The following is a 17,344-nucleotide window of genomic DNA, read 5'->3' as shown; positions in this document are numbered from 1 at the left end:
TCGGGACGTCGGCCGCCCGGACAGGTACCTGGTGGTAGCCCCGTATCAGGTCAATTTTCGAAAAGAAGAAGAAGAAGTTGGATTCTTTTTCAAATTCTTTTTCAAATTCCGTTTTTCTTTCCTGAAACTCCAGTGTCCATTTATTTTACACCAATCCCCCCCACGCCCCAAAGCCCTCTCCCTTCCACAGTTCTCCCGATGTCCCTGTTCTTCTCTACTGTGGTGCTCCCCTGTCTCTCCCCCGCTTGTCTCTCGTTCCCTTTATTATATGTTTTATGTCTTTGTGTTTTATGTGTTGCTCTTACACGAGCCTCGACTTTGCATACAAAGGATAATAATAAAAAAAAGTAAAAAAAAAAATGCACCCAATCTTTTTCCAACATGATTTGTGTAATGTATTACATTCATAATGTGTTCCTGACAAAGGGTTGTTGTACACCGCTCCTTTCTTATTCCACTTCCAGGTGCTGCATGACGTCATCGCCGGGCACCGAAAGGGGCCCGGGGATGACGCGTGCCGAAAGGGAGTACTAAGTCTTTACTCTGTTTTTCTTTCTTGTTTTCTTGGTTTTTTTTTTCTTGTTTGTCCGGGTGATATCTCAGCTATCCTTTGAGCTACTAAGCTAAAATTTGTGCGCAATAGTGAACAGCCTGGTGTTGGCTTAGCGGTTAGGGTGCCGGCTTGGGATCCTAGGATCCTGGGTTCGAATCCCGGTCGATCACTGAATTAACACCAGGGGGGTTGACTCAGCCTGTCATCCTTCCGGCGTCGGCAAATTGAGTACCAGCTGGCTGGGATGAATGATCCCGGTGTGTACCCCGGCTTAGAATAGGTACACCGTATCCCTGCGCATCGTAAGAGGCGACCAAGGGTTGGCGTCAGGAAGGGCATCCAGCCATAAAAACATTGCCTCAAACAGGGAACCATGATTGTCATGGGGCCCGCAAGGCTAACCCCCGCTCTAGCGGGGAAAATGGCCTTAAAACAATCATTCATTCATTCAGTGAACAAGTGCTCTGGCAAAAACGCTATTTTTTATTTTTTGATTAATCAGTTAATTGATTGATTAATTAATTTCATTAATTCATTCATTCAAGTACTTATTTGTTTCCTTTCTCATCTGGGCAATATCTCAGGCACCTTTTGTGTTAGGAAGCTGATATTTGGGCAAAACAGTGAGCACGTGCTTTCGAAAAACGGTATTTTTTTTTTGACAAATTAATTATTTAGTTATTATCGCTTAATTAAGTGCTTATTTATTTCCTTTCTCATCTGGGCGATATCTCGAGCACCTTTTGAGTTAAAACCACCTTTAGAGGCCATTTTTCCCCGCAAAGTGGGGGTTGGCCTTTTTCGGGAACTGTGGTTGTTGTTGTTGTTTTGTTTTTTTTGGTCCCCTTTTGAAGCAATGTTTTACGGCCGGATGCCCTTCCTGACGCCAACCCTTTTTGCCGCCATTAACGACAAACAGGGAATTACCAGTGAACTGGTACTCAATTAGCCGACCTCGGAAGGTATGACAGGCTGAGTCAACCCCCCTGGTGTTAATTCAGCGATCGACCGGGATTCGAACCCAGGATCCTAGGTATCCTAAGCTGGCACCCTAGCCGCTAGCCCAACACCAGGGATCACCTTTTGAGTTTGGAAGCTGATATTTGGACACGACAATGACCAAGTGATTTGGCTATAAATAGTATTATCATTTATTGATTAATCAATTAACCAATTAATTATTAAATTTTTCGATTAACTACTTGATTCATTTTTTTTTCACTGACAGATTCAGATGAAACGGTCAAGGTTTAGTTATGCTATTAGCCAATTGATAAATAATTTAATTCTTTTACGATTATAATTTATTTATTTTCATTATTAATCACTTATTTATTTATTTTCTTTCTCATCTGGGCAATATCTCAGGCACCTTTTGAGCTAGGAAGCTGATATTTGGACACGACAATGACCAAGTGATGTGGCTATAAAGGATATTTTCGATTTATTTATTAATCAATTAATAGATTAATTATTTATTGATCAATAAATTAATCATTTAATTTTTTCTATTAATGAGTTATTTAATTAATTTTCAAAATGTTACAGCTTTGGATGAAACACTGGTGGTTGAGGTGTGCTATTAATCAATTGATTAATAAATTAATTATTTTTTCCTGAGTATTATTTATTTATATTAATTGCGCAATTAATCAATTATTGTACACCTCACACTCCCAATACCATCTCGATGTGCTGCACGGCGGCATCGCCATGTGCCGAAGGTGCCCTGGCAATGCCGCGCGCTGGAGGATGTTATTTATTTATTTGGCATGGGGGCGGTGTACTTTGAATGTAGATCTGTACTTGGGTTTTTTGGGGGAATGGGATGGAGGGGGTTGAAGTGTTGGTGTGGTGGGTTATTTATCCATCCCTGCAAATTTTGTCGATTTCTTCCCCACTACACCCACTTTCCACAAATATGCTGCTTTTATCCCTACCACTTAGTTTGTAAAAGCTTTTCATTCTGGTTTTGTCCTTCCACGATCTCTGGCATCTTTATGCAATTGACTTATTGTTCTCAATAAGAGGCTATCATTGTGATGCCTTTCACATTTCGCGCACAAAAGGCTGGTGGCATATCGTTGCATTGGAATTAAGCTCGAGCTAATTCCGAAGGCACAACTTGCACGGTGATCCGGAAATATCAGATCCGCTTCAGCTAATTTCACCAATGCCAAAATAACAACTTGATATGCTTGTGGATGTGCATGGTGTATTGTCCTTGAAGCCTTTCTCCAAAGTGGGACAGCATCATGGCGGGCTTACTTGGAACCCTTGGGGCCCTGGCTGCTCTTTTCGTTGAAATTGGGTTGCTGTTTTCAGTGGGGTGCTGTTTCAGCGCCTAATTCCGCTCTTCTGACTTTCTTTGGCATCAGTGGGAGGTGAAGAAGCCGTAATTCTTGGTGAGAGCACACTCCCATGGGGTGAATGCACAGGTGAGCTCTCAAATTATTGTACGTTGGGTGAAAGGTGTGTTGTGTGTGTGTTTCGGAAAAGTGGATGTTTCGCGTGTTCACTCGTCGTCAGAGGTGAAGATGAAGGTTTTTTTTTTTTCTTTTTTTTTTTCTGGTATACAAGATCGAGGCTCGTGTAAGAGCTGACATTAATGACAAAAAAAAACCCAAAACAAACGGACACATAAGAGGAAATAAAGGGAGCGGGAGACAAGATAGTGAGAGAGGGGGAAGCACACAAGTTCAACATTTGAGAGCAGGGACATCGGGAGATCTGTGGGAGGTAGAGGGCTTGGGGGGAGGAGGCGTGGGAAGGGGGGTGGGGGTGTGTGAGGTAAAAACACACATGGACACTGCTAGGACTTCCAGGAAAGAAGTTGGTATTTCAAAAAAGTGGATCTGGGGTGAATTTTACGGGGGTAGAAAAGATCAAGGTTTCTGAAGGGGGGAGATAAGACATGGTGGTGAACAGATGTTTTAAAGACCTGGAGGGATGAGTGGGTTTGAAGAAAGTGAGGGAGTTTATTCCAGAGGTGGAAGAAAAGAGGAATGAAGGAGTGAAGGTGAGCAAAGAGTCTTGATTTTGGCAGTTTAACCATAAGAGGGTTGCTGGCAGATCTTGAGCGACCTGCAGGAATATTTGGGGGACAGAGCCCAGAGAGAGCTGGGGGAGCAAGGCCGGAGAGGAGTCGGTAGAAGACAGAAAGACCACCAACCTGCCTGCGGTGAGTGAGTGAAAGGTCCTTGGAGTTAGCTTCATCGCGGGAGATTCCAATGATTCTGAAAGCTTTGGTTTCAACAGCGTGAAGCCGAGCTAGGTGTGAGGCAGGAGCACCAGCCCAGAGGGGAGAGCAGTATTCCATTCAGCTGCAGATGAAAGCCTTGTATGTGGTGACGAGCTCAGGTGTGCCAAGGAAGGACTTCGCACGATGGAGGATGCCCAGTCGGCGACTGGCTTTGGAGGCCAGATTTTAAATGTGGCTGGCCCAAGAGAGATAATGGCAGATTGTGAGACCCAAGAGATTGAGGGACAGAACTTCTTGGAGAAGATTGTTGAGAAAGTAGATGGGAGGGTTGTCCAGTCGGTCTTTTCGAAGAGACATAGTGAGAGTGTGAGATTTGTAACATTTGATTTTTGGGTTAACGCCCAAATTATCTGGCTGTTTCTTTTTATCACATTGCGGTTAGCATTCCTGTCAACCTCTGATTGATTTTAACCATTGTTCTACCTGTCCAACAATGCAGATCGACATGAATCTTCAGCAAGACGCCTCAGACTTGGCCTGGCAATTTTTTAAAGTCTTGGGCCACAAATGTTCCCCAGTTGATCCTAAAAGAATGTGGGATGAATTTGGATTGCTAAATTATTATTAGTAGTCGTTGTTGTAGTACTAAAAGTCGTTGTTGTAGTACTACTACTAGTAGTAGTAGTAGTAGTAGTAGTAGTAGTATCACTACTCATATATGTAAACTGGCTGATTTGTATGAAATTGCATGAATTGAAACATGGGTAGGCCACGTGATAGATGGTTAGTTGTTGGAAGAGGCAACTTATATGGCATATGTATGAAGTCATTTGAGACTCGCATCGACAATTAGGCACAACATTCATCAGCCAGATGAACGCTTTATTGATGAGGAGTTCTGCCAATGGCAAGGTAAATGAAACGGGAAAAACGATGGCTAAACGGTATACTCGTACATCAAGGATATCTGAAAGATACACAATGACAGATTATAAATCGTCTCAAGAGAGTAATTATAATGAATGAAACAATTCATAATAACAATATCATGACCTCCTATAACACTTTTACATGCTATAAGGTGCAACAATGAACATCTAACTTACATGATGTGGCCACGACCAGCACGTTATTCACACATGATGGACAGAAAAGGTCAGACTATACAGGATGACCGTAGTATCTCTGTAGTGTGGATATCAACCTGTATAATCCACACAACAGTTACAGCGTTTATTATCTATAATGCACACGAAGCCTAAACTACTCATCACCATCGCCCATCACTGATGCATACACAATGATGCTTTATTACTCATAGCGGTTTAACTACGAACATTTGATGCCGATTCTCGAGGTAAAAGAGGTGCATCAAAAACAGGGCTGTCAGGTATTCCCACAATTTAACATATAATGTTACTTCATTCCATAAATACTACAATATATATCGGGTATAACAATGTACGAAATGGACAAACCTCAGTGTCAGCTTACGGCAAGTGGTTGACAGTCATAACAAGAAAGAGCAATTAGAGATTGCAAACCCTCGCCAGGATGTATTTTCAGTGATTTTTAAGGCTTTAGTGTTAAAACAAATATGGCGGCCAGACCACATGACCGATGACGTCATAAAAAAAATTTCTAACCTAATTCACTTCTAGCTTATGCTCAAGAAATTTCATTTTGATAGGATGAAGTTTTGTACTTGTCGAATTATGACGTCATGACGAAGGCACCTATGACATCATCATTAACATAATTTATTCCACATGGAGAGTTCTTTACAATGAGCTGTGTCTCAATTTTTTATATTCAGCGCTTTCGGAGATATAGAGGTGCAAAGTTTTTCGATTTTTCCAAGATGGCGGCCGAACCACGTGACGCATGACGTCATAATTATCATAAAAAATTATACAGGTGGAGTTGCACCTATGGTGCTATGGTGAAAATTTCCCGTCAATCGGACCAACGGTTGCAGAGAAAATCATGTTTATTCTGTGCGGACAAACAGACAAACAGACAAACGGACTCAAATGCAATACCTTCTCATCAGGCAAGGGTAATAAGCTATGTAGTTTATATTACTTATACATTCGGCATGCGACATGGCATTTTACACACAATTACGGGGATTGCATGACAACAGGTGATCTGGTTTAACCAGATCCGGCTACTATAATTTTTGAGAAGTGATTCTTCACCATCCGGAGATCGGGCCAAAAACGATACATAGCAGGATATCTCAAAAAAGTTATGGATGGATTTGGACGAAACTTGGTGGACAGGTTGTGTGTGTGACAAGGAAGAATCGATTCAATTTTGGTGAAGATCTGGATCTGGATCCAGCTAGTAGAATTTTAAAAGTGATTCTTCACCATTGGGAGATTGGGCCAAAAACGATACATAGCTGGATATCTCAAAAAAGTTATGGATGGATTTGGACGAAACTTGGTGGACCGATTGGGTGTGTGACAAGTACGAACCGATTCAATTTTGGTGAAGATCTGAATATGGATTCGGATATGAGAATTATTTAATTTTTTAAGTGATTCTTCACCATTGGGAGATCAGGCCAAAACGATACATAGCAGGATATCTAAAAAAAAGTTATGGATGGATTTGGACGAAACTTGGTAGACAGGTTGTGTGTGTGACGAGGAAGAATCGATTCAATTCTGGTGAAGATCTGGATCTGGATCCAGCTCGTAGAATTTTAAAAGTGATTCTTCACCATTGAGTGATATGGCCAATCAGGCGTAGGTATCCTCTCTACTGATAGTCCAGCGGCTAAGTCGAAAAATATTTCACTTTGTGGAGAAATTATGAAACTTTGCAGACAGGTGGAGGACCCCAGTAGGAAAAATTTTCGATTTGGACCCAATTCTGAAACGCCCTCTGGTGGCCGCCATCTTGAATTTCAGAATGGCCGCCAGATTTGATATATATTTGCCTATAACTTCGAAACTCCAATGGCGGTTTCCCGACTTGTATGGTGAGGACAAGTACGTAATTGTACTTGGGGGGCTGCGTACAGAAATGGCTGCGTTGAGGACCATTGGCGATATTCTTGATGGAAGTGGGTGGACAGAGGCTTTGGCACAGGCCGACATTGCGAGTGCAGGCACCTGTGAAGGATTCCTTCGAGCATCCCATGTGACCAAAACCCGCAGGGCACATCAGGTTACTGCCGCAGCTTTGTATCAGTTACAGCAAAAGGCCTATTCGGATTTTAAACAGACGGAAAGCACAGACCATCATGATGGTGAACCTGACCCAATCGAGTTCACTGAGTGGTGTGCCGGGAGGTCCGATAAGTACCCACAGTTTCATTTTTGGCAGACGGTGTTAGATTTTGAACTGACAATCTTCCAATTCGTAAGGTCCTTGCGAGTGGCTGATTTTGACATGTACATTGCATCACAAGCAGATTTAGTACCGTGGTTCTTCGCATTGGACATGACAAACTATGCCCGCTGGCTACCAGTTCATGTGCGAGACATGTCCAATTTGCAGGATAAGTGCCCGGATGTCCATCGTGAGTTCAAGCATGGAGGATTCACTTCAAACAAGACAGGTCGACCGTTCTCGGCTATTTCGTTGGACCAAGCACACGAGCAGGTTAACGCACTCGTTAAGGGGGACGGCGGAGCTGTTGGTCTTACGGAAAACCCTGGAGCGCTTAGGAGATGGATGGTTGCTGGACCTGAAATAGCAAGACTAGTTGGAGAGTTTGAGGATGGTTTCGACGACGCCGGGGCATCCATGACACCTGCTCGCCACCATGAACAGACGAAAAGCGTCCAGGAGAAATTTGTTGAAGATGTACGATCATTGGTTGCCACAATTGAAGAAATGGGCAACCCTTTCATGGAAGATAGTATGGACTTGCTGAATCTCAATTCCAAAGTCATCATGCCAGAAAAAGTGGTGAAAGCCATGAGGAACGTCAATGCGCTGGGAAAGTCAAAATATGATGAATTTGTGGAAGAGCGTTTCAAGTCCAATTCGAAGTCAATTGGAGACACCATTTCCCGCAACAATGTGGCTGTGTTCAGCAAGCCTGGTGTGCAAAAGACAAAGGCAGCAGGAAAGTTGACTGAGCTGAAGAATGACAGGGCTCTGTTCTCAAGGTTGTACATTGCTAGTCAAAAGAGAGAAGGGGATATCGATAAATTCTTCAGGCACGAAAACCAGTCTAGTCCACCGTCACTCGCAAGTGGAGGTCAGATGAGACAAGGTGACAAGCATCAGCTTCTGGACTGTCTCAATGGTGTGATGACCGATGATGGTACGGCCTTGGTGGTTGATGCTAAAGTTCTTGATGGCCCTGCTGTTGTTCACTTTCTACAGCCTGGTACTTGTGCCACCTTCGAAGATTACGCCCAAGATATCTTTATCCCATATGTGGTTACGGAACTGGGGAATGCTAGTCGCCTTGATATTGTTTGGGATGTCTATCGGCTGGACAGCTTGAAAAACGCAACGAGAGAGAAAAGGGGCTGTGGTACAAGACGCCGAGTGACTTCCTCAACACGAATTCCAGGTAACTGGCCAAGCTTTCTCCGAAACAGCGACAACAAACATGAGCTATTCCTGTTTCTTGCCCAGAAATGTGTGAACTACCAAATGGCAGGTGACAAGCTCATCTACAGCACTGTGGATGACAAAGTTGTGTGCTCTTCCAAAGACGCCATCAATGCAGCTCTTGCCCCTTGCTCACACGAGGAAGCAGACTCGAGGATCTTTGTTCATGTCATTGACATGGTTCGGCATGGACATACAAAAGTGATGATCCGCACTGTGGACACTGATGTAGTGGTGATTGCAATTGCTCACTTCTTGAACATTGGCCTCAAGGAACTTTGGGTTGCCTTTGGAACTGGTAAGAAGTACAGGCACATCGCAGTACACCAAATCGTCGCTAACATAGGACCAGAGAAGTCCAAGGCTCTGACATTTTCCCATGCGTTTACTGGCTGCGATACGGTGTCCTTCTTCGCAAACCGTGGAAAGAAGTCTGCATGGCAGGCATATCCAGATATCCAGATGGCATATCCAGATGCTACAGAAGCATTTGGGACATTGTGTTCACAACCAGATGAGGTGCCGAGTACTGTCATGGACATCCTGGAACGATTTGTTGTGTTGCTGTACGACCGTACATGTGAACTTCAGGGTGTGGATGCTGCACGGCGATACCTGTTCTCTAAGAGGTCAAGGGAGATTGAGAATATACCTCCAACAGCATCGGCTCTCTTGGAACACACAAGGAGAGCTACATTTCAAGCAGGTCACATCTGGGGTCAGTCGTTGGTCTCCAATCCAGTTGTTCCCCCTCCAGCTGATTGGAGTTGGGAGAAGGATGGCGAGATATGGACAGTGATATGGACCGTACTACACGAGGCATCTAAGGCATGCTACGAGCTCCTGAGCTGCAAGTGCAAGAAAACTTGTAAAGGAAACTGCAAATGCTACAAAGCAAATCTCCAGTGCACATCCCTATGTGCCTGTGACGGACAGTGCTATGAAAACTGACGTTAGCCGCTGAAGTTGCAGTCCTATGTAATTTGGATTAAGGGTTATAAGAAAATATGTCGAATATGGCGGCCATCTTGGAATCCAAGATGGCGGACACCAGATATGCATTGTCTTTGATTTCACTGGATTCCTTGAGTCTGAAAATGGGGGGTTAGCTACTGAAATCGTATTTCTATCTGCTTTAGTTTCGAAGTTATAGGCAAATATATATCAAATGTGGCGGCCATATTGAAATTCAAGATGGCGGCCACCAGGGGGCGTTTCAGAGTTGGGTCCTAATCGAAAAATGTTCCTACTGGGGTCCCCAACCTGTGTGCAAAGCTTCATAATTTCTCCACAAAGTGAAATATACTGCCATATTTTTCGACTTAGCCGCTGGGGTATGAGTGGCGTTCTACTATTCGAATGTTTTACAAAAAAATAAAAAAATAAACATACAACACTAAACCGGCCTGTCTGCATATACATTTCACAAGCAAAATGTACTTTTGAGACCGATTTTGTCTTTCATAATATGTCTGCCATGCAGATTGTCGGACTGTTTAGCATTCCTCAACAGGAGATTGGTGAGATAAACTGAAAAAAATATTTAAAAAGAATGGGCACTCGGCAGAGAGCACACCTCTGCCAGGCTGAACAGTTTACATTTTGTATCCACTGATAAGTCTGATCTGGATTCGCACCTGAATCAAAATCTAATTGGCTTCTTCTTGTCACCAAACCAATTCATCCACCAAGTTTTGTAACAAGTCTTCCACAACTTTTTGAAATACCATGCTATATATGATATATCGTTCTTGGCCCAATCACCCAATGGTGAAAAATCACTTGCAAAAATTTAAAATATTCTCATATCCGGATCCGTATTTGGATCTTCACCAAACTCGAATCAATTCTTCCTTGTTGCACACCCAACCGGTCCACTAAGTTTTGTCTGAATCCGTCCATACATCTGAATGCATGACTGTCGTGTCAAACAACTGCAACAAAACCTGCTGAAAATCTCCTGAGTGAGATCTCCGCTGTCCGCGGTTGTCGGAGGCCTGTCCAGGGAGCAATTCTAGAATTGACAGTGTTGGAGGAGCAGCACATGTTGAAGACAGACATAATAAGGTGCCACCAGGACTGAAGAGGGGACAGCCTGGATAGTTCAGTGTTCTTGTTTTCCAGATTTTTTAAAAAACTCTCCTGAGGTTAGACGCAAGTTTGTTGCGAGTTTTACATTTGTCGTCAATTGGGTTAGCCTTCCATTTTATTAACGGAATGTTATTGATAGCCACTGCGTGTCGGCAGGGCCTAGACCCTAGATGGACGTGGTAGTTCCAGACGAGATGGAAAACCTTCAGAGTATGAGATGTTTTTTTGTAAGCTTTCCCAAGAGGAGTCAGTGTCTGATGCAGGGAAGATGGAAGACAAATAACTTTGGAATGGCAGATTGCACTCCCTACCAGTCTGCCTGAGTACATCACCAGACTTTGCGATGCTGCTGTTTGTCGTAGTTTTCAGACCAAACATCCAGAGATGTTTGTGTGGTGGATTTCAGTCGAATCCAGTGTCGGGGATTTTATATATTTGGCTCTGTTGCCGGGGCAGCCCTCGAGCATTCTGGGAACTGAACAACGCTGGCAAAAACGACCCCTCGCCTCCCTGTAACATGGCCTGTTGTTGAAGTTTTCAGGCTCCGACCTTGGGCAAAAGCTGCGTGGACGAGAAGACGCAGCTCGATAGTTTTTCCCTTACTAAAACAGCTCTAATTGTTATGCTTTCCATCTGGTCTTTGAAGTTTCCTTTCATTATTTACTGTGGAGTATAAAAACCCTGGTCTGATGTGTTTTGTTGAGAAGCTGCTGTTACTCTTAAATGGCAGCTTTCCCATGTACATGTTACCTCTAATAAATTCTCCTGTAACTGTCTGCGTTTGGTCAAATTATAATCATCCCTAACATTTGCACTTTTAGAAGAATATGGTTATTGCAGGTAAGTGGGACAGAGGAGCAACAGGATTATTTTGTTTGACAGGTAGTCGTTACCAGGTCACAGAGGGAGCACATTAGGTACCATGATTGAAGATCTGAGTTCAATGGTGATTCTTGATGCACAGGTAATGCGTTAAAGATCGGTGACCTGCACAGCCTCCTGTTTCCTGAAATCCTATTGGCTAAAACGGCATGTGCTTTCCACGCCTTTCCTCATTCTGGCCTCCGAGGCTCTAAAAATAGTCCAAATATGAAGAACCACCTTTAGAGGCCATTTTTCCCCGCAGAGCGGGGGTTGGCCTTTTTTGGGCACCCTCGTCCCCTTTTTGAAACGATGTTTTACAGCCGGATGCCCTTCCTGCCACCAACCCTGTTAGTCGCCTCTTGCGACACACAGGGAATTACCAGTGACCTGGTACTCGATTTGCCGACCTCGGAAGGATGACAGGCTGAGTCAACCCCCCTGGTGTTCATTCAGCGATCGACCGGGATTTTAACCCAGGATCCTAGGATCACAAGCCAGCACCCTAACCGCTAAGCCAACACCAGGCTCACAAAACAAGTCCAAATATCTTGTTTCCAAATGCCATACGCTGCGAAGGAAAGTGAAATCAACGAGGGAGATGTTCACATATGTTAATAGGGATAATGGAGCAAGTTTTTCTTATCCATTTCCAACGCCAGGGATTTTTTGGATGAAGGAAAACAAAGTTTCCATAAGAAGTGTTTCCTTTGGCTGTGGATCTTGCTCTTGGGTCATGTGCTGTAGATTGTGGCGCAGCTTTATCCTTTCTCCGCGAGACGTGCCTGCCATTTGGCTATCCCTGCTCGTTTGCCTTCTGTAGGCCCAACAGGGCCAACATGACAGTTTAATTGGGCAAACACAAAAGGCAGCTCACTCACACTGCTAGCAGAGCATAGCCTGTCGGACCACATCGCTTCTTCACCTTGTATCCAAGCGGGCAGGCTGAATAATGGCCTTCCCTGCTTATCCACCCAAATTCGTTTGTGCCATTCCTTGGCACCATCCATGCTCCACAAGGCGTGTGCGGAGACTGTTAACAAGCATCGGTGACCCGTAAAGCTAGGTGTGGGCATCCTCTGGCATCGGCACAAAGGTACGGCAAGCGGAGCATTCAATTGAAAGCATGGAATGGCCATGTGGGCCAAGGGTAATGTTTACTGTTTGAGTAATGAACATTTGTTTAAGGACTGAAAGCAATGGTAATTGCGTTTATTTGGAGATTTGCATCCATGCGATGTTCCACGTATGATGTTCCAAAACATCTATATATTTGCTCATGGGAAGCATCCCCACCATTGATTGGTGTCACACAGGGCAACGTGCCTGATGAATGTTACACTTCCTACCATGGCTGACTTCAAATTGCTGATTTGGTTTCACACCAGACCACCGAGCTCTAAATACACTTCCAATAGAATCCTTTCGGGAAATTGTGTTCGTTTCTCTTTGTAATGGTCACCCCAGGCGCATTGTGTGTACGTGTGAATGTGTGTGTGACAAACACATAGCTACTGTTTTTCATAGTCTGCAGCTGATCGTGTGTGTGTGTGTGTGTGTGTGTGTGTGTGTGTGTGTGTGTGTGTGTGTGTGTGTGTGAGTGTGTGCATGCGTGTGTGCTTGTGTGTGTGTGTGTGTGCGTGCGTGAGTGAGTGTGTGCATGCGTGAGCGTGTGTGTGTGTGCGTATGCGTGTGTGTGCATATGCGTGTGTGTGTGCATGTGTGTGCGTGCGTGTGTGTGTATGCGCGTGAGTGTGTGTGCGTGTGTGTGCGTGTGTGCGTGTCGCTGTGTGTGTGTGTGCGTGTCGCTGTGTGTGTGTGTGCGTGCGTGCGTGTGTGTGCTTGTGTGTGTGCATGTGTGTGTGTGTGTGTGTGTGTATGCGCATGAGTGTGTGTGCGTGTGTGTGCGGGCATGTGTGTGTGTCTGTGTGTGTGTGAGCGTGTGTGCATGTGTGCATGTATGTGCGTGCGTGTGTGTGAGCGTATATGTGTGTATATGCACGTGAGTGTGCATGCGTGTGCATGTGTGTGTGTGTGTGTGTGTGTGTGTGTGTGTGTGTGTGTGTGTGTGTGTGTGTGTGTGTGTGTGTGTGTGTGTGTGTGTGTCAGTGCACACACACACACACGTGGGTGCGTGTGTGTGTGTGTGTGTGTGTGTGTGTGTATGCGCGTGAGTGTGCGTGTGTGTGTGTGTGGGTGTGTGCGTGGGTGTGTGCGTGTGTGTGTGTGCGTGCATATCTATCTATAATTCCATTAATCTCTGTGTGTATGTGTGTATGTGTGTATGTGTGTATGTGTGTATGTTTGTCTGTGACCGCTGTTTCTCGACAACTACCGGTCCGATATACTTTAAACTTGCCAGGTATATTGCTGGGGACCCGAGGATGTGCCTTTTCAAGGTTTGAAATTAATCGGAGAAGTAGTTACCGAGCTATGGCGATTTCTTTACCAAACACTGCAAGCCGTTCGCTTTGGACCAAACCATTGCATGTAAATAGAGGGGGGGGTTCTGTGGTCGTTGCGAATGGACCAAACCATTCATGTAAATAGAGGGGGGGGGGTTCTGTGGTCGTTACTGCCACGTGGTTTCAAAGTTTTTTTTTGTTGTTGTTGTTTGCACGCATGTTTTTTTGCACCCACGTACGGGCACGCCCTAGGATGTTTACACACACACACCCCTACACAAATTTTTTTTTTTTTTTTTTTTTGCCAAGGAACGGGCACCCACGTACGGGCACGTCCTAGCTTATATATAGTACGGGCATGCCCTAGTATAGATAAATAGATAGATGTAGGAGTATATATGAACATGCAGTTTTGGTTGGGGTCCACCCATGAAACAATGTGTATATTTATATATTTATTTATTTGGCATGACTTTTCTATCCTCCCTTTTTCCTCTCGCATTACTTCAGATGTGGCTACAGAGAAAAAGCCGAGTGTCAAACAAAGAGGCCAAACTGCAGCCAATGGGGAAGAGTTCCCAACCTTGCAGAATGATGAAGGTGGGAATCCATGTTGTTGCTGCTACGTCCTTGTTGTCACATGTTGCGAAATGTGTACAACTGGGGAGTTTAGGGGTGGGGTGGTGGGGTGGGGGATATTGGGGGCGGGAGAGGGGAGAGGAGGGATGGGGGGCGGGAGAGGGGAGAGGAGGGATGAAGTAGCTCATCCGGTCGCTCCCTTGCCATGAGCTGTCTAATTTGGCTTTTTTCCCGATGGGATTCAACTTTCCCAAAAAAATGAACTGCTATTCTTAATTGGTGACAACAGAGGGTTTTGCATCTTGAATCACGTCCTTCAAGCAGGTGATGTAAAGCCAGTTATCACGTCTGTGTTTAGGTTGTGGATGTCGAAGATCCTATGATATCTCTCCAAATTAGGCCATTGTGTGCTGGTATTACAAAATCTCCTGCTTGGAAATGAAATGGGGAAGCTAAATGAAGAGTAAATACGTTTGTGGTAAGAATGGACTTTCTATGTCAAATATGAGCAAATTTATCAACGAAGTTAATGGGGTGGAGATGAAGCAGAGACAGGATTGGCCAAATAGCCTTCTATATATATATATATATGGGAGCGCACGCTGGATCAACACGTCGCTGCGTCCTTGGACGAATCCTCAGCACCATCCCGACACACACCACTGTGTGTGCTACGGAATGAGGTGTTTTTACGGTAGCTGGAGTGCAAATCCTGCCACCAACCTCCTTCAGAGAGGACCCAGTACCCTGGTACTCATTTAGCTGACCTTGGAAGGATGACAGGCTGAGTCAACCCCACCTGGTATTAATTCAACAGCTGAACTGGATTCGAACTCAGGACCTTTGGGTCCCAAGCCCGCCGCCCCAACCCTTAGGCCAACACCAGGTATAAAATAACCTTCTCCCGTGTAAAAATGAATAAAAGTGCAGGAATTCATTCCGCAATAATAGCCATCTTTCTTTCTCTCAAGGGTCTAGGCTCATGGAGGAGTTAAACAAGAAAGGTCAACAGGTTCACTAACTCCCAAAGGGAATGGTGGTGGACACACACACACACACACACACACACACACACACACACACACACACACACAAGGAAGAATAACAAAGATGACTAACATTTATCCAGAGAGGAAGAGAATGGGAAAGAATCTGCGTTTGTATAAGAGATAATGGTAATGCATGGGGGAGCACGTGTGGTAACTAGATGGTATTCATAGAATACTTACCCAACGCAGTCAACTTGTTGTGAGCCAGCTCTTCTGTTTTTGAACATTTTTTTTTCTTTGATCCAATATGGCTGCCAGACCACGTGAGCGATAACGTTATAATCATCATTAAAAAATTATACAGGAGCCGCACATATTCTGAAAATTTCGTGTCCATCAGATTAACAGTTGCAGAGGATTTTTTTGTTTTATTCATACTGATCAGATCAAGCGTTGTACTTGTCGAATTATGACGTCATAATTAAGGCACCGATGACATCACCATCAACATATCTTATTCCCCATGGTGAGTACGTGACAATGAGCCATGTATCAATATTTTCCATTGAGCGGTTTGGGAGATATAGAGGTGTAAAGTTCTTCCAAGATGGCGTCCGTACCACGTGACCTATGACGTCATAATTATAAATATATAATTCTGCAGGCGGAGGAGCTTCTCCGGTTAAAAATTTCGTGTCAACCGGACCAACGGTTGCCGAGAAAATGAAATTTTTAAATGCAGACACGTACGGCACACGGCACACGTACACAATGAATAGTTAACCCCGCTTTTCGCTTTGCTAGCAGCAGGATAATAAAGGGAGGGGGAAACAAGATGTGGAGAGAGAGGGAAGCACACAAGCACAGCAGTCGAGAACAGGGACATCGGAAGATCTGTTCGAAGGGAGTGGGCTGGGGGGTGGGGGGGGGGATGGGAGTGGGAGGGAAGGGGTACACGGTATAAAACAAATTGACACTGCAAGGAATTGCAGGAATGAAGTTGGAGATTGAAAGAGGTGGATTTGGGGTGTATTAACGTGGGTAGAAAAGATCAAGGTTTTGAATGGGGGAAGATAATAGATGGAGGTGAACAGCTGTTTGGAAGACCTGGAGGGAGAAGAGAGATTGAGGAGAGTGTGGGAGTTTGTTCCAGAGGCGGGAGAAAAGAGGAATGAAGGAGTGAAGGTGAGCAGAGAGTCTTGATTTTGGCAGATTCACCATAAGAGGGTTGCTGGCAGATCTTGTGCGACCTGTAGGAGTATTTGGGGGACAGAGCACAGATAGGGCTGGGGGGAGGGGGGGCTAGGCCGGAGAGGAGTCGGGAGAAGACAGAAAGACCACCAACCTGCCTGCGGTGAGTGAGTGAAAGGCCCTTGGAGATGGCTTCATCGCGGGAGATTCCAATGATTCTGAAAGATTTGGTTTCAACCGCGTGAAGCTGAGCTTGGTGAGAGGCAGGAGCACCAGCCCAGAGGTGAGAGCAGTATACCATTGAGCTGCGGATGAAAGCCTTGTACAGTCTTGTGAAAAAGTAAGTACACCCCATGTAAAGTTTTGACTTTTTCAACATATTTCAACATACAGCTATTTGATCTTCATTTCAACAATATTGATAGATAAAGGTGATATTGTAGCGGCTACCGCTGGGTTTTCACAATCGCCTTGCACCTATCAAGGACGCGGAGTGATCACCATGCCAGGCTCGTCCAGGACGCCCGGGCAGGCTCGCGCTCAACTTGCCAGGCCTCGGTCGGGACGCCCGGGCATGCCCCCTCTCGCCTTTCCTGGGCAAACGCTCCGGGATAATGTGTGTATATATATTGCTGCCCGATAAACGGGCTTTTCAGAGTACCTGAGTGTTTTGTTTGAATAAAGCAACTCGGACGAATTCCAGCTTTTTGTCGCGTCCATTCTTCCGATCGACGTGGGAGCCTGAGCTCCTTCAATATAATATAACAAATATCATGAAACATTTACATTTTGTAGTCCATTGTATGATTTAAATAAACATAAATGCAAATTTTGCATGTGGAAAAAGTAAGTACACCCTGACATTTATCACTACTTCAAATACCTAAAA

At 44.6% G+C, this 17,344-nt stretch overlaps 1 protein-coding gene across 4 annotated transcripts in view; it reads left to right on the top strand.

The window, feature by feature from the left end:
- The window catches only part of LOC137439467 (double C2-like domain-containing protein alpha), a 384,494-nt gene that overhangs the window by 207,259 nt on the left and 159,891 nt on the right, over positions 1–17,344 (top strand). For 2 of the 4 annotated variants that reach the window (XM_078768119.1, XM_068135233.2), the window contains exons 8-9: positions 2,932–2,991; positions 14,207–14,296. In XM_078768119.1, the coding sequence (XP_078624245.1) occupies positions 2,932–2,991; positions 14,207–14,296 (150 nt within the window). The remainder of the gene's footprint in view (positions 1–2,931; positions 2,992–14,206; positions 14,297–17,344) is intronic. The other 2 variants (XM_068135234.2, XM_078768120.1) reach the window with 1 other exon arrangement.

This window comes from Myxine glutinosa, chromosome 14, assembly GCF_964187855.1.
Source record: "Myxine glutinosa chromosome 14, kmMyxGlut1.1, whole genome shotgun sequence".
Classification (NCBI taxonomy): domain Eukaryota; kingdom Metazoa; phylum Chordata; class Myxini; order Myxiniformes; family Myxinidae; genus Myxine; species Myxine glutinosa.
Note: the sequence above shows the minus strand (reverse complement) of the source record. Positions and strands in the feature narration are given on the sequence as shown.